Source organism: Nasonia vitripennis, chromosome 5 (genome assembly GCF_009193385.2).
Source record: "Nasonia vitripennis strain AsymCx chromosome 5, Nvit_psr_1.1, whole genome shotgun sequence".
Classification (NCBI taxonomy): domain Eukaryota; kingdom Metazoa; phylum Arthropoda; class Insecta; order Hymenoptera; family Pteromalidae; genus Nasonia; species Nasonia vitripennis.
The window spans coordinates 27,922,587-27,946,675 of NC_045761.1; the positions used below are offsets into that span (position 1 = coordinate 27,922,587).

At 48.3% G+C, this 24,089-nt stretch overlaps 1 protein-coding gene and 2 long non-coding RNA genes across 8 annotated transcripts in view; 2 read left to right on the top strand and 1 right to left on the bottom strand.

Annotated features, from left to right (window-relative positions):
* Positions 1 to 24,089, top strand: part of LOC103316196 — a 130,460-nt gene that overhangs the window by 3,287 nt on the left and 103,084 nt on the right. The window contains exon 4 of one of the 5 annotated variants that reach the window (XR_512252.4): positions 897 to 1,396. This is a non-coding gene — a long non-coding RNA (uncharacterized LOC103316196). Of the gene's footprint in view, positions 1 to 891; positions 1,397 to 2,046; positions 2,749 to 15,313; positions 15,382 to 24,089 lie in introns of those variants that run through there. The other 4 variants (XR_004227818.2, XR_512251.4, XR_001729197.3 and 1 more) reach the window with 4 other exon arrangements.
* LOC116738594 lies at positions 5,761 to 10,157 on the top strand. The gene is made up of 2 exons (XR_004344987.1): positions 5,761 to 5,849; positions 5,944 to 10,157. It is a non-coding gene; the product is annotated as an uncharacterized LOC116738594 (long non-coding RNA).
* Positions 9,094 to 24,089, bottom strand: part of LOC100116283 (zinc finger protein castor homolog 1) — a 61,717-nt gene continuing 46,721 nt past the window's right edge. Inside the window, exons 7-12 of one of the 2 annotated variants that reach the window (XM_031931115.2) lie at positions 14,645 to 15,259; positions 14,082 to 14,579; positions 13,346 to 14,002; positions 12,812 to 13,261; positions 12,325 to 12,423; positions 9,094 to 11,974 (exon numbers count right to left, since the gene is read on the bottom strand). In XM_031931115.2, the coding sequence (XP_031786975.1) occupies positions 10,476 to 11,974; positions 12,325 to 12,423; positions 12,812 to 13,261; positions 13,346 to 14,002; positions 14,082 to 14,579; positions 14,645 to 15,259 (3,818 nt within the window). In that variant the 3' untranslated portion in view covers positions 9,094 to 10,475. The remainder of the gene's footprint in view (positions 11,975 to 12,324; positions 12,424 to 12,811; positions 13,262 to 13,345; positions 14,003 to 14,081; positions 14,580 to 14,644; positions 15,260 to 24,089) is intronic. The other variant, XM_031931116.2, reaches the window with a different exon arrangement.

Consider the following 24,089-nt stretch of genomic DNA (forward strand, 5'->3'; position numbering starts at 1 on the left):
AGCAAATTCGAAACCTTTCGTCCTTTGTTCGACGACTTGCCCTCGTTTCGAAAAAAGAAACGTTCTCCGATACCTCTCCATTATTAGGTCGAAAGTGAGACGTGATCGTTAGCACGGTGCCGAAAGCGAACGCTCTTCAAACTATATAATACCATCGTAACGGAAGAGTGCGAGACATTATCGATCCACTTTGTTTTTATTGGAAAATTACGCGATAAGGTGATCGATGCCGTTTCTGCCAGCGAGGATAGACTCTCACTTATCTCAAATCTGGTTTTCTCCAGCGCAAGCTTTTGCTCGCAGTCTTGTGTCATTTTTCATGCCGCTCTCGCGTGTCTGGCCGTCTGTCTGACTGTTACCGCAAAGATTATGCGAGTGCGTCTGTAAAACTCAAAAGGCCATCGAACATGCCGGGGAGAGGGAAAGATTGCGTTAGTTGCAGCGGGACACTGTACATGTGGCGGGCACGCGTAGAGATGGACATTATTTTGTCATCATTTTACAAAACGACCATGTTAACTCTGATAAGCCTCCAAGTGACGCAGATTTTTAAAGATGGTAGGCAAATTAATTTCTCAAAACAATGTATCTCGAGATGTATCTTTATCTATGCAACTTTTAAATTTTTAATTTTTTGAATTGTTGGGTTGAGCTCGATTTTAAATGATTAATCATATCGATCGCGGTATAATTAGTTCTGTAATAATGCATTTCTTGCATTATTCCTTTGAAAAAAAAAACATTTATATATTAGTACATCAGGACAGCGGCGTAAATGCAGTGATAGTTAAGCACGACTTGATCTATCTATACCTAGTGGATCATATAATAGCGTCGTAAATTCAAAGAGGTACTTCTTAACAACTTTTGATTTACAATAAATGTGTGCAGTATAGTGTTGCCGTTGCAATGTGACTCGTGCAACTGCGACTCGTCTCGTAGAAAGAAGGGGAGCGCGGAGAAAGAAAGAGAGAAGGAAAACGTGTGAAAATCAAGTAGTCGACAGTGTCTCGTGGAAAATCCCACAACGACTAGACACGTCGCAAAGCGTAGATAAAGTTTGTGTGCTGTGCACGTGATGCAGTAACGGAATGGAGCCTCACACCTGATGATGCACTGCGAGGCTGCTGCGTAAAATATGCTCTCGGTTCTAAACGTTAATTTTACCGCTGCTTTAACCATTATTACATGGATATAACTAATTCATATCCATTTTTATCCACGTAGACATTTATTTCTGTTTGATCTTTTACACACACGGCTTACTAACTTGAAATGAAACCTTTGAATTTTGAAAAACTTTTGTACCTTTTTGGCTGGTGTTTGCTTTGGAGCAACGACCGAAGCAATGTAATTTGCAAGCATAAATACAGTTCAAATTTGTTTGTTCAAGATATGCGTTTTATTTTTGTTGACCCAGCTTTCACGAACACAATGTCATGCTTGTGTAGTGCTCTTGTATTTTTTTCTTTTTTTTTAACAAAGGGAATAATAAGGAAATTTTAACTAAACGCAGAACTATTTAGAAAACGTCTTTTTTACGTCGCCTTCAATAAGAAATACATAAGATAACACGTGATCACGTTCAATGTCTGGAATCGTTTACTAACCAGTAACCTAATTTTATATTTTTACTGGAGCCCATGTTTAAACACTACAATTTCCCTAAAACACGTTTTTGGTTTATTTGTAAATTGATTACGTATTTTCAACAATCAAAGTATTTTGATCAATATCATTTATTTAAACAATGATTTTAACTACACGTATGCAATTGTAGATGCATCGAACGCAAACGAAAGTAATGAAAAAATAATCGAAACAACACAGCAATATTACATCACTTTCATACTATTAAAATCTTTTAAATTGATAACGTTTTATCAGGATTAAGTCTCAATTTGTCGAAATGTGCAGATTGACGATTATAGCATCAATTTTGTAAAACATGATATCCAGCCATTTTAAGTTTTTTTGCAAATAGAAGCAAATTTTATTCAAAATGTTAAACTTTCGTCAAATTTATTAAAACTATGCAAATTTCAGTTTAGGTTTAGTCAAATCGCAGTGGATATAGACGAAAGGCCGAATTTGTTTTGGTCGGAGTAGTCCAAGGCCCACGTTTCGTGCGTCGTTCCGGCCTATAAACGGAAGGAGAAGACACTCGAAAAGAGAACCGAGAGCGTTATTATATATATCCCGTGTCAGTCGGGCCGACGTTGCCTGAAACTTCTATACATACGTATAGTTACAAAGCAGAGAGTGCGTGGCCCACGTTTCGATCACGTGAACAGCGCAAGGTCCCCGTGCGACCCACGCCTCGGTTCTTTCTCGCTCTCGGTGCAGCCGTATACTCTCTTGGAAAGCGAAACACAACATGTACAATCCCACAAGTATAGGAGGCTCGTCGTTACGCTCTTGTTCTGATGTTCTTCGGAAAACTTTTTCCACTTTCTCCGGAATCTAATTCCTTATTCAAGCATGGTTTGTTAAAACAAGCACCAATGATACTGTATTTTACCCTATATTTGTCTCGTTGATGATTTTTTTTTAAATACTTACTGAAATATTAAATTTATAAATTAAAATGAACAAATGATTATTTTTAGTTATTGCTTGCTTGCACTTTGAAGCGACGCTATTTAATTCACTTTTTTAGCTCTGGAAAGTTCTCCCCTGCATGAGCTCAAACGATTTAACGACCATGTTTTCAAACTACTTGTGTTTTGCAATTGCATCAAGCCCTAATAATGATAGACCTTCATAGCTTATTTTCAACTTTAACAAAATATATTTTGTTACAAATAAAAACATCTATTTATATATTAGAATCTATTCGTAATTAAATACAGACGAAGAAAGGCAAATTTTGTTTTAACCTCCCTGATTTTGTATGTTTAATCAAGAAACATGAATCTCGGAAATATTCGAGAATTCTCTCTAATCTAAATGTATTGGCATGTTTTTGACGTCATTAGTTATTATACTGTATGTTATAATGTTATTTTTCAAATCCGTTTAAGTTAAATCTTATAGATTACTGCTATGTTAGGTAAATTGATTTAGTTATATGTTACTTAAGTTTCGGTGTTACTTGCTTTGATTGCAAATTATTAAATATAGGAGTACATCCAGGTATACTCATCCATCTAAAATGATTAACTTTTAGACTGCAAATATACTAGCGCGCAAATACACTAATAGTTTCTGAGTTGCGATTTAACGCTTCTTTAACGCAAATTTTCCGATCATTTCATCTTACTTTACTTCCTTATTTGTCATTGCGCATTATATTATTGAACGTGCGTATATACACTAAATTTTCACATCATATCACCTGCGCAATAAGTGTCGATCAAGCACAGACGGGCATGAGAGTTGGAAAATCGATTTTAATCCATGCGTGCAAAAGGAGTGGTACTTTACAAATTACCTTAGTTGAACGGCTTCTTCAAGATAAAACTCTAGACGTGTATTTACCTTTACACTGAAAAAAACAGCCATTTTAACTGAACTCGCACCGTTTAGTAATCCGTCATTGTACGAAGACTCGCCAAAATAACCGTAGAGTTCAGCAGTTTTAAAGAATCAGTTCAGTCGTTTTTGCTGGTGTCCTGCGTAAGCGACCAATTTTACGAGTCCGGACTCGCCAAAACTACCAGTGGCACACCGTTGTTCTTACTGAACAGTCGTTACGGTGGCAGAACGGTTAAAACTACCGGACTTTACAGCAGAAACGACTGTGTTTTTTTTCAGTGTACGTAATGATCCCTTGATTCATGACGTAATTAATGCCGGCGACAAAGTCCACTGTTATGCACAACTGGCCGTTAGTATCGCGTCTGTTGAAATCATTGAGCTTTTTTATGTTTGTACTATGTTCCACTTGAAAGAATATTAATTTGCGCAATTTCAGGCAATATTTATCATGACATAATAATTGTATTAATTTTTACAAAATCTTAAAGGGCTTTTCATGCACAACTAAATAAATATGTTGAATCTTCATATTGTATGATCCTATCCGTTGTCCTCAGCCGTGAATGTATTGAATATATATTTTTATTTCTAGTAATCAATTAAAGCTTTAGTTATAACGTTGTGTCTGAACTAATCGACAATATTTACAAGCCAATGTCTCGAGTAGTTTATAAACGAGGGCGGAAGAAACTGCGCGTTTAAAAATACATTTTCTTCTCCTGCTTGTCGCACGCGTACGCAGCAGTTATCAGGCATCGACGATGTGTACCGATGATCGCGCACGTGTTGCGTCGGGTACGAAGATTCGTAGACTCACGCCCGTGATGCGTGATAATGATGATCGCTGTCTAGGAAATCTTCAGCTTGTCTGGAGTAGACTGCTTATTTTATTCCAACTATCTATCTAGCTATGTGTGTGTGTGTGTGTGTGTGTGTGATTGTCTGCCTTGGTTTTGAAGCGCGAACTTTACGACGTCTCAATTGGGTCGATCAAGTCCTTGATTATTAAGAAGCAAGAGACCTTGCCGATACTATGAACGGGTCTGCAAGCGCATATTAAGGAATAATTAGAGAGGGGTAAACAATTTTGCCTTATTCTACAGACTTGTGCACGTTTAGTTTTGGTATCGCGTTTTCTATGAATGTAACCGATTAAATTCCTTGACTGTCTCAATATTAATCATTTATTTCCAGACGATTTTAATCAATATAGTAAATTGTTATCTTTCTTAGTGTATCTTTATAAATAAGATAAAAGAAAAACACTAGTTATTTATATTTCAAAAACTTCCTCGTTTTGATCACTGGTACATATCATTCGTGTGTATATCCGATAATTATTCAAAGCAAATTCGATTATTATGAAATCGATAAAACAAATAATTCTTTAGTGCAATAACATAAAAAAGAGATCTTGTTGTAGAATATATTTTCATTTGAAGTATTTGCACTGAAACGTGAGTACAACAAACAATATTTTCAATACTTGAAAAATATTCCTGTAATCATTAATTTTTTTCTTGATGATTGAGCTGAGTGCGAGTTTTGTTTACCTCAAGGCCTTTTATCAGTTTCTTAATCGCATTGTGAAGAAATGACCCTCTTATCGTGCATCTGTATTTTTCACTCTGTTGAATAATAATTTTCTTAGTGAAAAAATAAATTCTGGCTGTGTTGATCAATGGTAGATGTCGAGTTAGCAAATATTGGAAAACTTTCAAACAATATTTTACTTTATTGAAATTAATATGTAGTCAACAGTGTGACAAATTTAGTCAGCATTTAATTTCTTGTGATTAAATTTTTGTCAAAGACAATTTGATAGCAATGATATAATTGAACCGGTCCGTGTGCGTACTCGTATTTTTGCACTTTGTATCTTTCCGCGCGTACGTTCTTCATATAACTTATGCTGTTGGTATACTGTACGTGTATGCAAGTGCATTTTCTCTTATTTGCCCATGTCCCCTTTCATACTATATAAGGCGCACAATACTTCCCTGGGGTACATTTGCACTCGACAAGTACTTTGATCTTTGTAGGACTGTAGATACTTTTATTACATTTATACTTGGAATTATCAACACTAGTAGATTCATATTAGTAATTGACCTTTCGATTTCGATTTGCATCATTTACACATGTTTTTAGATCAGATTTTATCTTTCGTATACACAGCACAAATTTTAATTTGATTACGAGATCAACACAAGAACGTAATAAACATAAGTTTATATAATCTTTGCGTAAATTTAATCTGCAAGTTATCGTTCAACGCTTCTTATTTTATGTCTAGAGTTACATTTGTGAATATGCATCTATGTTTCATACTTTTTTCTTTAAAATTACACGTTGAATTTTCTCCAACCGTAAGTAATATAGTATATATTGTCAAAGTATTTCCGACGTTTAAACACCGCATTATCTTTCATAAAAATTAATCAGTTTCTTCAACTTCTTTAGCAACCTTAGTGATCTATATATAGCTTGCTCATACAAGACATGAAGCTGCGGGTCGTCGTACTGTAGTATGAGAGAAACTCCACGACCCTGAAATACTACAGACAATGTTTTACGTGTTCTTCTTTTTTTCTTTGTTGTCATCCAGTGATTTTATCCATTTTTCAGTGCATTACCTTCTGCGTGATCCCAAATCCTACTTAATAAGGAGCCTTAACAGCTAAAAGAAATTTCCTAAAATTAACGATGACATCACTGTATCTCAGAATAGTAAAGCTTCAATGCCGAAAAAAGAAAATGTTAATAACGATTTTAACAAATATCTATCGAACAAACTATAGCGCGCAGACATTGGATACAATTTTCTGATTACTTCATTGCCGTAATGTGGTGAAAAAAATAAAAACAATTTATTTATTTTTGTTGCTATAAATATTTTTAATTTTTTACTTTTTGAAAGCAAAATCACAGCTACATAAGGTGTGGCTTAATAATATAGTAATAATATAATAATTATCATAAAAGATATGAATTAACGATAATCGATAAAATTATATAATGGTTTTTTCTCACATTCATTCTATATATTCTATAGCTTCAAATAGTACCTACGCTTTATTCATACTATTCTGTTTATTTTATCATGTTACTCAATTATATCCCTCCCCTTTCTGTTATGTATATGATTCCTTCGCTTTCGCTACTCTTATATAGACTCGTTTTTTTAACTACACGTATATAACTTTATACGTCTGAGAAATATTCAATCGTGTCGATCATAAGATAATACGCTAGATCAATAGGCAAAATCTTTGTAGTCAGATATCTTAGCATTTTTATACTTGCGCTATATTATATATATATTTTCGTGCGTACACTTTTGGCGCTTCGTTATATTTTGGAATTATCAATTTTTCTCCGTTTTCTTTTTATTTTATTTGTTTCTTTCCCTTAAGCATCATCGCTAGTTTCTGCGCTTCTTTTTACACGAAACTTAATTCTTTTACTTTGCACGTCGCTTAACTTACAAGCTAACAATATTGTACAATATTTTGTTAACTTTTGGGACTAACCACTCACTCATTTTGTCGTGTAACACGCTTACGTTTTTCAAAGGAAAATCTTGTCGATTCCCTGGTAAATTGGACAGTCCATTGTGTCTTTTGTTCAGATAAAGATTTAGTTGCATGTTGCCAAAAGTTAAATAAAAAAAGTATTAAAATCGTAATTTTTATGCTAGTATGTATTTTATTCATAAAAACATTTTTCATATATACCCTTAAATTAAAAGATATACATATAATTACAGACGAGAGTACGAATTTATTCGCAATTCAGCATACAGATAATAGCATCAGTCTACGTTAAGAATATCAAACTTTGCGACCTTATATTTTATAACATTGTCGCAAAGCGCAGAAGTTAAAAACCTCCAGATTCTTAAGTTACGACATTTCACATTAAATGTATAGGTTGATATTCTTAAAGTAAAGTAGCTCGAAAATCAAATATAAAAACAAAAGTTTACTATAGTAAACAATTAAAATAAAACAAAAAATGTATAAATTTCTTCACTACATGAGATTGCTCGGATTCGTGTGTAAAACAAGTGTCTCGTTCATTATGTAAGAATTAATTATAAACAGTTTTATTGTTGGAGTTCTTTCAGAATTTTGCAGCATGTATATGGCACTCATATGGCTGGCTAGCTGATGGGGCTTAGCCACGCAGGAATACGCTTCTTTCCTATTCATAGGTATAATAGTAACGAGGTGTGTACGTGTATTTATTTGTCTGCGGCGAAATTGAACTCGAGTAATATATCAAGTTTCTGACATCGGAGACTCGCACGCGCATTTTCTTTGCTTTTTCTTCCTCTTTGCGCGATGCATTTCTGTAGCTGGTTTTATTTTATCTTGTCTGTACGCATTCTTAATCTTTTTTGTTATTCTTAATACACCCGTCGCAACTCGTTTGATACTTCTGCGAATAGAAGAATAAACTCACTTGTTATAGGGAAATTTTAAATAATTATATCGACTATTAGGATCAATGCTCGAATCGGATAATTTTCTCGCATCTTTTTTTATACATTTCCAAATAATGATAAATTTAGTATGTTTAAATAGTTTTTTCTAGTATTGTTGTAACTGCACCAAAAAATTATAAAATATTTTCTACGATCTCCAGAAAAAGTTAGAAAATTTTGACACTATATTTTTTAATGCGAGAATTCGCTGTGTCATGATAACTTGCTTCTTTAGCATTCAGAGTCGTTGTGCAAACGATTCTGACTCTTTCTTTTATATTCATCGCGAAAACGTCACATTGGGCATCGACTTTTGCCAAAAGAAAAAGAAAAACATCGACGGATTCCGCGTAAGGATTACTCTGCTTTTTATTATAGGTGAAAGGACAAAAAAAATGCTTACTGAAATATACGTATTACGGTATGCTCGTGCCTGCGAATGTGACACTTTCGCAACGGCATTGCTCATGCGAGAATTCTTATTCACTTGACATTCCACTCTGTGTTTTTGCAACAGCCAATAGATTTCTTTCTATTATTTAAGGCACTAGATGTAAAGTATTGTTTGCTTTTATCTCAGAATTTGACTATTAAAATCAGTGTATATGCGTTCCGTAATCCGTGTGGTGAAACGACCTGTGTTGATGTTGAATTAAAATTAAAAATGAAAAAGCAGCACATGTTTTCCAATGCAAAATATGCTGCCATCGGTTCGCGGTAGTAGCAAGTTAAGAAAATTCATTAGTTTCTGTTTTCAAGTGTAGAAAAGTAATATACAAGTCATAATATTTTGCGAGTGATATTGTTATTGTATCCATAGTATAGTCAATAATAAATATAATGATTTCCCGTTTTTCTGCTAAGGCACAAAATTCTACAAATAAAATTCCGAAAAGATGGAGCCCCTTATGGCACCCTAACACCTAATCCTTTAGAAAAAAAATTATTTAATTTGAATTCCGAACGTTCACTCTCCTACGCATAAAACTCTTTGTTTATTTTTATTCGTATACAAACGCACGTTGTTTAGCAGGGATGCCGCTGGATTATAACGTTAATTTTAAAATCACGAAGCTTAATCCTGCCAACAGTTTGTTTTCTTCAAAGAAATAATAGTGCAAACGTAGAATATAACGTGTGTATTCTAGTCGATCCAATTATACATATTCATTTACATAAAACAGTATACATACAAGTATGTATTAAACAATTTCAATAACTTCCCATCCGATGCAGCATCTTTCTAGTTTATAGTATACGCCGAATATACTTTTATTTTCGTTAATATATACTTATGTCTCCTATACCAAATCTTTTGCTCACAAACGACTCGCTCTCGAGCGATCCTTTTCTCCTATCACCGTTTTTACTTACATAGCGCGGCGTTTATTCGCTCCGGATTCTTTTTTACGCCGTTTTAAATTATTCTCGTTCAATATATCCGATCTGTCATTGCCTATATCAGGTTATCTCTGAGTTATTTTCTTTTTTTTCAATCGCCTCGGCTGGCAGTCTTTTTTATAAATTAATCTTCACAATACTGTTTGTAATACGATATTCGACGCACCGATCAAGCGTATTTTCGATGCGCCCGAAGAGTGTATCTTTAATATCTTTTTTATTTCCTTAATTTTTTGTTTAGTTTTAATACAATTATACATCGGTTAAACCCTATGGTCGATTCACTGTAATGTCGGGTATTGCATTACTTACATACATAATTACATAGGCGAGGCGCGAGGCAAAATCGTTGCTGCCCTCCTCGCTGGTGTTTTTTATTTTTTCCTTCTTTTCTACATTATAACGAAGTAGTGCAGTAATCAGTCGCCGTGAACGTTGCTAAAAGCCAACCTCTGTCACGTCGTCGCTTTACATTGTTTCTCGCGCGATATACTTAAATAGCCCTCTATCACTATCGTACGTGGTGACTCACACATACACACACGCGCGCGCGCGCACACACACACACACACCATGCATTTGTTACGTGCGCGAAATAATTCAAATGACTCGGTGCAGTTCGGGTCGTAGTACATCATCGGTTATCGATGGAGAGAAGAAAAACAGCCCGCGAAAATTAACGAATGTTCGCCCAGTCCCCGGTTCTTTGATCGTCGTTTCATTATACATTGCGACAATTAGCTACTTACATGACTACTAAAAACTCTACGCCTAAAGACTCTTGGACGTTCTCTTAAAAAAGAACGCATCTTAAAAAGGTATGCACAGTCGAGTAAAAATGTACATAGTTTATCATTTCTCCCCCACGAACGACACAGCTACGGACTACAGCGCTTACGGGCTAGACTACGGATAAAATCTGTACAGGTAATATTTAGTTCATTGTCTCTGTGCAATCGATAAATAACCTCTCTTGACTATGTATTGACGCGTGTATTAAAACCTCCCGCTCGCTCTCTCACTCGCACAGGCAGACGGAGTCCAAGGGCCAGTTTCTATCTCACTTCTTCTGATGCAAGCGCTGATAGAGCTGGTCCTGCTCGTGCTAGGCATCCATGTGGCGGAACTTGTGAGCCGACATCTGGGCGAGACCGAGCACCGCGTACTGGCACTGCAGGCAGTGGTAGTGGGTCTGCTTGCCCGAGTGCTGGCACTGCACCGCGCCGCAGGGCTGGCTCGGCGTGAACTTCTGGAAGCCGGCCGCGGCGATGCTGTCGAGCTTGGCGTGCTGCCGCCTGTGAGCCACGACCTTGTTGGTGTCGGTGCAGACGAAGTCGCACTTGAGGCAGTGGAAGTGCGAGGCCTTGTTCTGCATCGAGCCCAGGGAGGAGGTGTAGGCGCACTGGCTCCTGCCGCAGGGCACGTTGGCCCGGTACTGCTGGAAGTCGCCGCCCATCAGCGTGTCGAGCCTCTCGTGCCTGGCCGTGTGCTGGACGAAGCGCGTCTTGTCGCAGAACGAGTAGCCGCAGTCCTGGCGCATGCAGTGGAAGTGCGTCTGGTGCTCCCGGTAGCCGCAGTGCTGGTACCTGCAGTCCTCGTTGAACCGGAACCTGATGTAGCCCTCGGGCACGGGCTCGTCCTTGAGCATGCGCATCGAGTGGTGGAGCCGCTGCTTCTTGGCCTCGGGCGAGTTCGAGTCCGGCGGCGAGAGCGACCGCTTGAGATTCAGGTTGGCGGCCAGCGAGGCCAGGGGGTTCTCGTCCCTGCCGGGCGGCATGAAGTTGCCCGGCGGCAGGCCGGGCGCGAACATCAGGCCCGGGGCCCCGGCGTACATGCTCCCGTGCTGGAGGAACGGTGGCAGCGCCTGGTTCATCAGGGCTATCTGCTGGTTCATGGCCGCCATCACCGCTGGGCTGGGGAAGTGGAAGCTGTGGCTCAGGTCGAGCTCGAAGCCCGAGGGCGCCTGCTGGACGTTCGGCGGAGCCACCACCTGAGGTAGTTGCTGCGGCTGCTGCTGCTGCTGCTGCCCGTTCTCGTGGCCGTCCATGACCGGCATGCTGTTCACCTCGTGCGACTCCGGCTGCTCCCGCTTGATGCTCGGCGAGGACTGGTTCTGGATGTTGGGCTCGAGCTTTATGTCTTTGGGCGCCATCGACTGCTGCTGCTGCTGCTGCTGGAGGCTCTGCATCTGCCGCTGCATCTGGCTCTGGAAGTTCTGGATGTTCTGGGCCATCTGAACGTTCTGCGCCATGAACTCGTGCTTCTGCTGGGAGAGCTGGGCGAGGTACTCGTGCTGCGCGAGTTGCTGGTGGTTAGGCGCCGAGGTCGGCTGCTGCTGCTGCTGCGCGTCGTGTGGCCCCAGCGGCGGCGGGGGCTGCTGCTGCTGGCTGAGGATGGCGCCTGTAGAATGCTTGGCTATGTGAGCGACCAGGCGGTCGAGCTCGGAGAATGCCTGGTTGCAGGCGTTGCAGTGGTAGTGGTTCTTGCGCTTGAGCTTGCAGAACGGCCGGCTGCAGCTTTGCTCGGGCCCGTAGAGCGTGTGGGACGAGGAGGACGCGCCGGGCGACGTGATGGAGCTCGTCGACGCCACCAGCTGGCTGGGCTCTGGAATCGTGAAATATTGGTGCTCAGCGATTGAGTGCGATGAGCGGAGGCTTGATGGAAGGGGGTTAGATTATTGGATCGGTGTTTGAAAGTTAAATGCGTGTGATTGGGATGCATGTTTCATTTTTGTCCTCCGTGAGGTGAGAACGAAGCTAGGATCGGCGTCGAAGATTCTTTTACTGCCATGCCATCGCACTAAGAGAATCTTGCGGACCAAAATACAAATCTATAGTCACTCTTGAAAACGTTACACATTATGATAGCGATACAAAAAAAAACACACAAACAAGTCAGAGAATGAAAGACTCGGGGAGAAAGAATGAAGAGAAAGAGGAGAAGTTGAAACGAACCTTGGTGCACGGAAGCTCGCATGGATAGTATGGCGCCCGGGAGTGCGGGTTCGCTCGGCGGTCCGCTGACCGGGTAATAGGTGCCTGCCGCCCTCACCACTAGCAACAGTCAACCAAAACAACCGACACTTCAAATTCACGTCCCAAGACTAGTCTCTCGCAACACTCGCTCACAGGCAGACACGCACACACCTATCACCGCGTCTTCCCGGCGCGTATTTACAGATCTGAAAACGCGTCCGCTGCGAAACTTCTGAATCGTCTACAGAACGACTATTCTACGTGCAAACTGCATGCAATACTCGTATCCAGGCCGCCGCGGCGACGCAGCGGCTGGGGTGCGATCAAAATCAACTATAGAACAATTACTTATCGAATCGTTTTCGAGGCTCTACAACAACAAACTCGCAACAAAAATAAAAATAAAAAAAACAATATATATATATATCCATCGTGCAACGCTACAGAAACACACTCGAGTCCTCACCCGTGGTCTTGCTGCCGGCGTCCCCGGGGCTGCCGAGCTCCGCGTCCTTCTGCTCGTCCAGTCCCTCGATGAGCTCTGCCGGGTTCTTCACGTGTATCCGGGGCTTCTGCTCCTGGGGCACGAGCGACAGGCTCGTCGCCGCGGACTCGTCGCTCTCGCTGTGCTGCTTCTCGTGCAGGGCCATCGTCGAGTAGCGGACGAAGGAGTAGCCGCAGCCCGGGCGCGTGCAGTGGAAGTGCCGGTTGACGCGGTTGCTGTGGCAGCCGGGCAGCCGGCAGTCGATCATGCGGTCGTAGAAGGCGAAGCCCGGCGGTATGTCCACGTTGTCGTGGAAGTCCTTGCTGTGCATGAGCAGCTGGTCCGGCCGGTCGGTGGAGAAGTGGCAGCAGGGCTGCGAGCAGTGGTGGTGCCTGGTCGAGCGCAGCGCGCAGCTCGCGTCCGGACAGGAGTCTGCGGAGGGCGGAGGGGCTGCTTGAGTGATTGAGCGAGGTAACGGAGTGCAATCGCACGGGGCGGCCTGGCCGCGAGTCTTACCCGGGGCGAAGGTGGAGAAGCCGACGGGGTCGGCGCCGGAGGGCGAGGCGCTGCCCTCGCGCTCGGCGTCGGGCCCGGCCGCGGGGCAGGGCGCGAGGCCGACGGCGCTGCTGCTGGCCGCGGCGCTCGGCGTGGGCTTCGGCAGCTTGAAGCTCGTGAAGATGGCCTGGGGCGAGTCCTGGGTGTGGCCGCCGGCGGCGCCCTGCTCGCCGCCGCTCCAGATCTCGATGACGCGGTTCTTGGGCGGCCGGCCGCGCTTCCGCCTGAACATGGCGTCGATGTTGGTCAGGTGGGTCAGGGTCACGTCCGAGGAGAGCGGCTGCGAGGCGCTCGAGAGGTTCAGCTGCCGGCTGTACTCGTGGATCTTGTAGTGCTGGAGCCGGCGGAAGGGCTTGTCCGTCGCGAGGATGACCTCGCGGCAGCCGTCCCAGTTGCAGTGGTAGTGCTTCTCCTTGTCGGCGTACGGGCAGCTCGACTCGTCGCAGCCGCCCTCCTCGAAGAAGGCGTCGGTGATGCGTTCCTGGGTCTCGTGCTCGCGCAGGTGCTCGCGGACCTCGCGCGGGTCGCGCAGCGCCGCCCCGCAGCGGTCCAACGCGCAGTGGTAGTGGTCCTTGCCCAGCGCGCAGCTGCAGTCGGCCGAGGCCGGCATGAGGTAGGCTGAAAAGCGAGGCCGCGTTAGATTGCGTTGCGTCGGGGTCATCGAGGTCATCGGGGCGGGCGCCGTTCGGATACTCACCCAGTTCGGTGGGGGTCAGCTGCTGCTGCTGCTGCTGCTGCTCGGGCGCCGCGGCGAGAGCCCCGGGCAAGCCGAGGCTCGCCGGCGCGGTGAGGTCCATGGCCAGGTCGCTGGCGCTCTGAAAGGAGTCGTCCATGGAGTAGTAGGAGGGTGATCCGCGCTCCTCGTTCGAGCTTTCGCCGTTGAGGCTGAGCGAGAGGCCCTGGGGCCCCATCTCCTCGGGCATCCAGGGGCCGCGGACGCCGCTGCCGCCGCCGCCGATCTGCTTGTACTTGCGGTAGGCCAGCTCCGAGTCGTTGCGCTCGTGCTTGCGCTTGTGCGAGAAGAGCTGGCCCGAGGAGTGGAGCACGTAGCTGCACTGCGGCCGGATACAGTGGATGTGGTTGCAGACGCGCGAGAAGCGGCACTGCTCGAACGGACAGGCCTCCGACTTCATGAACTTCTTGAAGCCGTCGCGCGACAGCTGCTCGTCCTTGATGTGGTAGGACTTGTGCTTGTCTGGAAGGCATAGCGAGTGTCGAGAGTTAGCGAGCCTGACATACGGACAGATCCGCGGTACTCACCCATGTCGGCCTTGTTCTTGAAGGTGTAGCGGCAGCCGGGCCGCCGGCAGTGGAAGTGCGTGGTCCGCTGGCCGACGAACTGGCAGTAGTCGGTGGCGCAGCTCTCGGTCGCCCGGAACCTCTGAAAGCCCTCCTGGATGATGGCCGAGTCCTTGCGGTGGTAGTTGGCGTGCATCTGCACGTCCGAGGTCGAGATGTACACCTTGTCGCAGTTGTCGTGGATGCAGTGGTAGTGGGTCTGCTTGCGGTTATGGGGGCACTGCCGGCCGGGGTGCCGGTCCGAGCAGTCGTCGGTGGGCGAGTAGCGCATGAAGCCGTGCTGCAGCGATTCGTCGCGCTTCTTGTGCCACTTGAAGTGCCGGATCATCTCCTCTTTCTTCACGAAGACGCGGCCGCTGCAGTCGAGGCAGTGGAAGTGCTCCCGGCAGCCGAGGTCCTTGCAGTACGAGCTGCCGCACTCCTGGCCGCTGCTGTAGCGGCGCACGTAGCGCGAGTAGTCGATCATCGGCTGGGGCAGCCCGCCCGCGCCGGCCTTGATCGGGCCGCCCGGCGTCGAGCCGCCCGAGCCCAGCAGGGCCTCCGCCGAGACCGGCGACATGCTCTGCCGAAGTAGGGCTGCGAACAGAGAACGAGTTGCGTCTTTCAATGAGTTTGTCTTTCTGATTTCAGATTCGAGTGCCGATCCGCCGCCCGCGCAAGCAAACCGACGGGATGCGGGTGGCCGGAGCTCGTCGCAAGTAAGTCTTTTACGCATTCGACCCGTTACGCGGGGAAAGCTCGAGAGGGTCGGTGGGCTCGCGAGCGACAGTGCCGAGCGCTCGCCTCGGTCGGTAAGCGCACTCGGCAGCTTGGTCGATCGCCCGCCGGATGGCGCGGCCGGGCACGTACTCGGCTCGCACGCGAATTTTGTCATGCAAATTACGCGAGAACGGCTCGTTCGTCAACCCACGCGCGACCCCGAGCCGATTAGTCAGCTCCTTCTCTCCTGCGGTCTTTACTTCTTCGCCTCGCAATATGCAGCTGCATCGGGCGTAAACGCGGAATCCCGCACCAGTCGGCCTGCGCCTCGCTCGGGAGGCTGCGGCGAATCGCCGATAAATCAGAAAAGGCCGCGCCGAAAAGGAGCAGCGAGACAATGCGAGGAGTCTGTGGGAGAGTAGCGGAGAAAAATTAACGAGCATAACCGCGAGGGACTAAAAAAGGAGAAGCAGAAGAAGAGAGCAGCGAAATGTCACTCAAACTGCACGCGCCCCGAACTGCTAATTACAGGGCATCCGCGCAAAAAAGCCTCGGCGATTTAATCTGTCTCGGAAATATTTCGGGCTATAAATCCGGGGAGAGGAGCTCTCGGGCACAATACTACTGCTCGGCGGAATTCATTATGGGCTCGGCCGTAAAAATTTCTAAAGATTTCTGCGGCTCTCCCAAGGTTTCCACAAAAATCCGGCGGCGAATGAATCATTGCCTATATCGTACCAGCGGAATCATCGCCTCGTCCCGTGTTCCGGGGAGAAAAGCTGAAGAAACGGGGAATAGAAACGAGCCGAGCGAGGCTCCGTGAACAGGCGGCCGCCTATATGTAGGGCCGATCAATACGCGCGATTATAATATGCAGAGCCCGCGCACATGTCTAATAAACAGTATCGCGAGATTATATATACGCAGGCAGTAGAGGAGAGAGGAGGAAAAACGAGCGCCGCGAGATCGGCGCTATTGATAAAGCGGATGCATGTGCATACGCGTGTGCATTGTTTCGCGACGCGGCGCTGAAACACTTTTTCCTCCGGCCTCCCTCTCCCTCCCTCCCTCCCTTCCCCTCTCCAGGCTCCTTCTCCTGCGCACACGCACGGGTTAACGCGCGTGTTTGCGTTGTGTAGACGCCGTGAGCCGGCGGCCCACCTTCGACGAGAGGGAGCGGGATCGATCGCGACTTCCGTCGTAAATCGCGGAATTTTCTTCCAGGGTAATTGCACGCTTGGGAAAATGGATGAGCATGCGGGGCCCGACTTGCGCCGCCTTAATTCAAGCCGAAGCTTCGCCTATTAATAGGTAATATAGGTATACGCGATAGCGGCTGGGCGAAATTGATTTTGTTTTGTCTCGATTTACGCGCGTTATTATGCCCCGCTGCCGATGATTTATCGCGCGCATGGTAATGAGCGCTCGGAGATAATCTTGAGGATTACTCTAACGAGGATCAGGCGCGTGCAATACTCGGAATCCAGATACAATGGCAAAAATCGATGGAACAAGCGGCAGCGCGCTGCAGGCGCCCGCGACGTACAGTCCATTTATAAAACTGGCCTAGATTCAGCATTTCATTTTCCCCCGCAACCTCCCGCTTGTTATTAAGCGCAGTTCTCTTCAGCATATCGTTTTCCCCCGTTTACGCGGCTGCCGTATGTATCGCGCGCGCGCGCGCGCGCTCTAGAGCGAGAATTTTCATGACGCACGCGTTTTGCCTTTTCTCGTAATTGGCGTTCTATAGCTCCTCGATTTTATCAGACGGCCGACCCGAGAGCCTGGAATGTGCTCTTTCTCTCTCCTACTATACTTCTCGCGCGAGCTTTTATATAAGTATATTTACGCCGGTAGGTAATGGCGCGCTAGGATTCTTATACACATTTAGCTCCGAGAGATCGGGAGCAGATTGCGAGCGTCGATTAAAGTTCGCCCATGGACAGTTCGCGCGGACGAATTTATTGTTCGTTGCGGAATCGCTTGGGACTCGCTCTTTCAAAGAAGTCTTCGTTCTATCGCCGCGATATTTCACGGGTCAATCGAGGAAATCTCTCCGCCTATCGTCGATGCGGGACACGTCCCTGCGTTACAAATGTACGATCCGAGCGTAAAAGTTGCCAAAATGGCGACGACAAGAAACGGAGGTGTGCGCCGGGAATCGCGCGCGACATTCCTGATGCCGAAAACCACAAGACGAGCTACACGTCGCGCATTTTATGAAGCTGTGCGCCTCGGGTACCGTTGGCATTTTTTACCGGATTTCACGGAAAATGAAAAGCTTCGGAATCATGCCAATGCGACGTGTGACTAACGCGAGGAGCTTCTTGCGGGCACGATCTTCGCGAGTTCGTCTGCAGGAAAGGGCGTAAAAAATGGCGCCTCCGACGACGCAGAGAACCTGTTGCCGGGGAAAAGATCCATTCAGTCCTCCGAGCCGGGGCACAAAGGCACCTCGGCATTGAGCAGAATTTTCGTCAAAACACTTTGATCGAAAGGCTCGGCAAATGCGCTGCCTCGAGAAACAAAAAGCCTCTCCTATAATCAATTCCAAAAAGGCCGAGAACACGAATGGGAGTAGAGACAGCGCGCCCTGCTTTTGTTCCTCGAGCTCTCTCGCTCGCCTCTCAACCTTGCGCTCGGGATATTTTTGCGAATACGCGTGTTCGCTGTGTGTACACATAATACATCGGCTCGGCTTCTTCGCGTCCCCCGGTCCCCGACTGCGCGCGTCGAATTCCGAGAAACGCGAGGATATGGTTTTATGTACGCGGAGAATGCGTTATAGGCTTGGGCCGGCGCAGAATTCGGCGCCGGGAACGAGTTTTATGCACGAAAATTGTCGAATGTCTCGCCAGGAGTGATGGGGGGGGGGGGGGGGGGGCCGTGCTCTCTCCTTTCAAAAAGAAGGTTTTCGAGTCGGTGGAATTCGGAAAAGACGATCGACGATTTTGTTCGTGCTTTTCCCTAGAAGCGGCAGCGGTGTGTGCGAGTTTCGCTGGTGATTTAGTGCCAGGCCTTTGGGGCTCGTCGTTATCGATAGTCTGCGCGCGCGGAGCTTTTCGCGGAAACTCGCATTGTGCGTTATTCTATATTCCCGCATCATATCACGCGCAGTCATTAATATTGATGAGCATTGTCGGAGATATGAATATTTTAAGAAATCCGACTACAATGGCGCGCACTACCCGCACGTCCAAAGTCCAGAAATGATGCAAATGTCTGAATCACCTGCGCGTACGCTGGATTTTTATACGGCTTTTCGGCGGCGTCACAATCAATTTTCTCGTCCAGCTCGCGGGCCGGCATTAGCATAAACAAGCCGAGGCAGCTCGTACGTACACAGGCCGCGGAGCCGGGCAAAAATGACTTATTTTTACATAAAACAAACGTTTCCCCGCTCGGCCAGCAGCGGGAAGAGTCGAAAAACAAAAGGCGCTCGCTGCTTTACATAAACGCGGCTCTTCTCTCATTTACCTATAGCCTCGAGATCCGGCCGGGAATAAGGCCGAAGGTAGAGAGAGAGAGAGAGAGAGAGAGAGAGAGAGAGAGAGAGAGAGAGAGAGAGAGAGAGAGAGAGAGCCAGAGATAAAGGAGGAGGAGGCAGAAGAAATGCTCAGATTGCGAGCGGCGCAGCCAGCCGCGAATGCCACCCACGCGCACATTATACGGACTCGGCCGAGCGCGCGGCCCTCTCGGCGCTCGTCTCTGAAAAGTTTTATCCCTCGGAGCGCGAGCGCGAGCGAGGAGAGGCGAGAAAAGGGCTAAGCCGCTACAAATCTCGAAAAATATGAGAAATCACGCGGACCTTTTTTCCGGCGCGCGGCAGCCGGCTGCTGTCTCCCTTCATCGCCGCAGCAGCCCTTTCAGCTCCTCGAAACTCCGGGCTAGCCTCGCTATCGCCCCGTCTCTGTCTCTCTATCTCGGCCCGGCTGCACGAAAAAGGGGGTTTAAAATTTTTCAAAAAGCGAGCCCCGATGAAAGGAGCGGCCCGGAGATTTTTTTTATCATTTAATCCGCACAGGCTCCGGGCTGAATAACCCTTTATGCTGCTGCTGCCCTACATGCGCTCTCGTAAAATCACGTATACACAGCGCGCACACTTGTGTAACAACACGTGTGCGCGCTCGCGGAGATATAATGCGCGGCAATATGCTGGTGGGCCGGAGGGTCCATTGAACTTTTTTCTCTCCTCGCTCGCGCGCTCGCTCCGCAGCCGAGGAAAAAAGGTTTGCCAACGGACTGCTCGCGCTCGATGGTCCTTGTCACAACATTGTTTCCGGAAAAATGCCTCCGCCGCGCGCTTTCTTCGTGCATAATGCGTGAGTGAGGGGGGGGGGGGGGGGGGGGCAGGTGTGCGCGAAATTTCGCTTAATAACCGTTCCGGCGTGCGCGGCGCGCTGACTCACCGAGCCATCCCCCTCCCGCGCGTGTTTTTCTTTCTTCTGTTCGCGCTGCCGCGGCAGTCTCGAGTGCAGCGTGCCGAAATTACGTTTTTGCAGTGCGCGCACGTGCTGTAAAAAGCGGCGGCTGCGCGGAGCACTGCATCGGCAACACATGTTTGAAATTTTTCTTTGTCTCTCGCGCGAGCGGAGGGGGAGTAATCGACTTCGGCGATTGTAAACATTATTTCCGTCGCCGCGATTTCGCGCGGAAAACAGAGCGACGCCGAACTATTCTCAGAGCGCTCGCGGACTCATTGTCGGCCTGTCGCGAGCGAGTTATTTCCGTCAAAAGTGCCTTATGGACGCCGTTCGCCACCTTCGAGCGCGTCGCCGTGGACTTTGTCAACGCGGACGGACGGACGGCTCGTCGCCTATGCATCGGCCGGGCTCATAATTGGATCGACCGGCAAACGCGCGTGCGAGCGGCGAAATTTATAGCGAGCCTGCGGGCCCCTCGCTCCTTTATTTTCTCATTTCGCGAATGAGATTTTCTTCCTCTCCGTGCGCGCTCTGTGTCTCCGCCGCCGGCTCGTTTGATTTAACGACTGCACCAGGCGGCGGCGTAGCTCCGTTTATGCCGATCGCACATCCTACCGCTGCAGCGCGGCCGCACGGCCGCGAGAGGGAGGGGGGGGGGGGCGTCGCTGCTGCGCAATTTGAATAAATCTCATTTATTGTCCCGCGGTCGTCGGATTCGAATTCAATGTGTGCGGCTTGGCGCGTCGAGATGAGAAAAGGGAGTCGCGCGAGGACAAATCGCTTCGCCTCATCGCCAAATAACGGAAGATCGACGTGGCCCGCGTTAATTGCGATCAAGACGAAGAGTGCGTTAATTGCCGGGGGCAGCCGAGTCGCCACGTGCCACGCTAGAAAAACCCGATACCCTCCGCTCCCCAGCTTTTAATTTTCCCTTTTTAATTCGAGAGCGAGGCTGCGCCCGGCTTTGAAGAATTTTTTGTCCACTCGCGCAATCAAACGAAACTGCGCATTTAAAAAGCAGGATAATCCAGCTCGGGAATCGATTGTGCGCCGTCCTTGGCACGCGCGCTCGGAGCAACCGATTGATGATGTCACCCCTTTTCCGTCACTCCCCCGGCTCGGTTTTTCGCCCCCGTGCCCCGCCGACATCCTTGAAAATAAACACGGCGCGAGAGGGGGGAGGGAACCCTTTCTACAAATTCAAATAGGAGCCGCCCGCCGTCGCCTCGAGGGGTGCGCGATTCCACGAGGCTGCGGACTTGGTAAAAAGTAGCGGCTTTGTTCGAATTCTCTCTCGTTTCGGCGCTGCGGATCGGCGAGCCGCTGTCAAAACAGAAATCGCGATTTTCCAGCCTTGTGAGTCCCGGCGCGCCGCCGCGACAGATGCGTTTTGTGCAGTGAAGTAACACGTTCGCCGGGCGCGGAGCGGGGCTGATTTATACCTCGATTATGGACTCTCGGCGCATTGTGCGCGCGGCGCGTTGCAGAATATAAATTTTACGAGCCCCCTCGAGCCGGCGGTCGGGGGGCGATGAGACGTTTTATTGGCGCGATCGATTGGCCCGTGTTTGGGAAATATTGAGGGCTCCATTAGCGGCTCGTTACGCAAGCGTCGCGCCGGCGAGAGCTAAATAGACCCGCGCGCACTTATTTACATCGGCCCGGCTGAATGGCCGAGCAATGCCTAAACGACCCGCAAGAGCAAAGTGCGCGCGTTCGAACGGTCATTGCTCAGGAGCCGAAGAGGGAGAGGAAAAACGCGGAAATCGAAGAAAGCACTCGGAATCTTTTGCTTTTTGCAGCCCAGCGCCCATTCCCGCCGGGTCAAAGACACCACGGCCAGACGACTGCACTTTGATCTATTTTAGAGATAACAATTCGCGATCCCTCGAAAATAAAATCCGCTCGCGCAGGCCGTTTATATAATTGCGAGTCGGCCGCAGCGACATTCCGATTGGCGAAACCGATCGAATCCTTCCCGCCGCGATGAACACGTCATACGATGCGTCGCGCGGGCACAAAGGAGCGCATGCAGCTTTAATTTGTTGGGACGTCGGTGCGTACGCGCAGCGCCGCGCATCGATGCCATTAATCCCCTTTATCCTCGTCGGGCCGGCCGGGGGGAGAGAAAAAGAAGTTCCGCGCGCGCACAATGGGCTTTTCGATTATGATCTTCGCTATGACTCGGCGGGAAAGGCTCGGGAAAGCACGGGCGTCGGAATGACTCTATCGCGAGCAGCAAAGCTAGGCAAAAAGCGCAAATCGCCGAGCGGGTCCGCAGCGGACGGGGGGTGGGGGAGAGGGACGACGAGAGGCATCTCAGGATCGGCGCGGCTATTTTTCACTCGGAGCATGCATTGGCAGCTCCGCTGATTTCGAAAGCCTCGTCTCGCCTCACTCCTCTCTCTCTCTCTCTCTCTCTCTCTCTCTCTCTCTCTCTCTCTCTCTCTCTCTCTCTCTCTCTTGCTCTCGCCCGAGGTGTCCGACAATTAAATTTAGAATATTTTTTAAATTTCTCCGATTCCGCCTCGAATGATTTGGCACGGGCGCTCTCTCGAGTGCTTTCGCCCCTTTTTTCCTCTCGCTCGCTTTTTGTCAAGCGCGAAATAACGCGGGGCCGCAAAACGAAGCCTGCGGACGCGCGCCGTAAAACGAAATGAGAAGAAGAGGCTCGGGAGGGAGGACGAAAGAGGATCTTAAAGAGCCCTAACTCGAATTACCAAAGAGGCCCGAAGGGAAGGGGAGAAAGAGTGAGCGAGAGAGAGCGGGAGAAAGAGCTGCTGCCGCTGCAGCGAGTTAACCGTTCATGCACGGCGTGTTAAATCAAAGAGGAGAACGAGAAACGGCAGGGAGAGAGGAGCCGAGAAGAAAGCAATAACGCGCGAGAATGCAGAATGATGGAAACGTGCGCACACGCCCGCTCTCTTCCTTTTGTCCCACCGAGCGGTGGCGACGACGACCGCCGCCGCGACGAGAGCGCCTCTCCGTGATTATACTCTGGAAATAGTCGGAACCGGATGAGCCCAACCCCCCATGAAGAGACACGTCGTCCGCGAGTATGGATACGCGCTGATATTTCTGGCTTTGAGTAAAGAGCCACCGAGCGCGCGGATTTCCTTTTGGCCCTTTGAATTACTGCGCGCCGCTGACTCATCTCGATAACCCAGTGCGGCACTCTCGCCCTCGAAAATTTGAATGCTCCCTAATCCCGCGCTCTCGGCAGAAAAAACTAATTCCGAGGGCTGGAAAAGTCCGAGGGCTGCCTCGCCCACGGAGCACTGGCTGCTCGGAGACACGGCCGACTTATAAATACATGGCTGGCAGCGCGTGACCCGCATTTCGTTATTATTGTATCCGCCTGTGCTCTAGTACCATTGACACGTCGCGCCGCCGTCGCCGTGAATGTAGAGCGCGGCGAGCCTTGATTGAGGCGGCTTGCCCCCGAACGGGAAAAGAATGCCAGCGCGAGATGGATGGATGATTCTGCGAGCTTGCGAGATGCGCTCGCCAGGAATAGCCCCGGCTCGCTGACGGACGGACGTCAGTTTCGCGCGAAAGCGAAAACGAGATTGCCCATCGTTTCCGGTCGAGATCGCGCGCTTTTGGCCGGGGCCTCGGCGGCTCCGCGCGAAATAGCTCGGTACGGTCCGGTATCGCGCGTCGATCGCTCGAGAGCCTTTGGACCGTTCGCGGCAACAATGCGCGCGCGCGCGCACCTTTTTGCGGCCGCTAAAATTAACGCCACTTTTCTGCCCGCTGCGGGGCTCCATTACGCAAACGGGCGATTCCCCTTTGGGCAGTAGCGCGGTAAATAAAAACAGCCCTCAATGCCGATGCTACCGCGCGGCGGGTCTAAATCTGAATCGGAATACGACGCTCGACGCGCTCGGTTATTTGGCAAATAAAAAAGATGCCGTGCTCAAAACGCAAAATAAAAATTGCGACACCGGCGAGCCGGCAGCGCGTATACTAGAACAGAAGAAGCTCTAGATTTGGCGCGTCGAGATTGGCCCCGATCGGCTCGTGATCGAGGAAAAAAAATAAGCGGCTATTTGGCAATCGGACGCGTCGCAGCCTCGGCCGTCCTCGAATCGGCGTGGAATTGCCGATCGATCTCTAGCGGCGCCGCTCGGAAAAAGAAGCCCTCGTTCTTTGGCTGAAAAGGCTATTTTTAATCGTCGCGAGCAGACGCCTCGGTTAATTATCAATCGATCCCGTCGAGGGCCCGGCGCGATACGCGGATCTTCCCAGGAGGCAGAGAGCCCGAGGCCCCACCCCCGCGC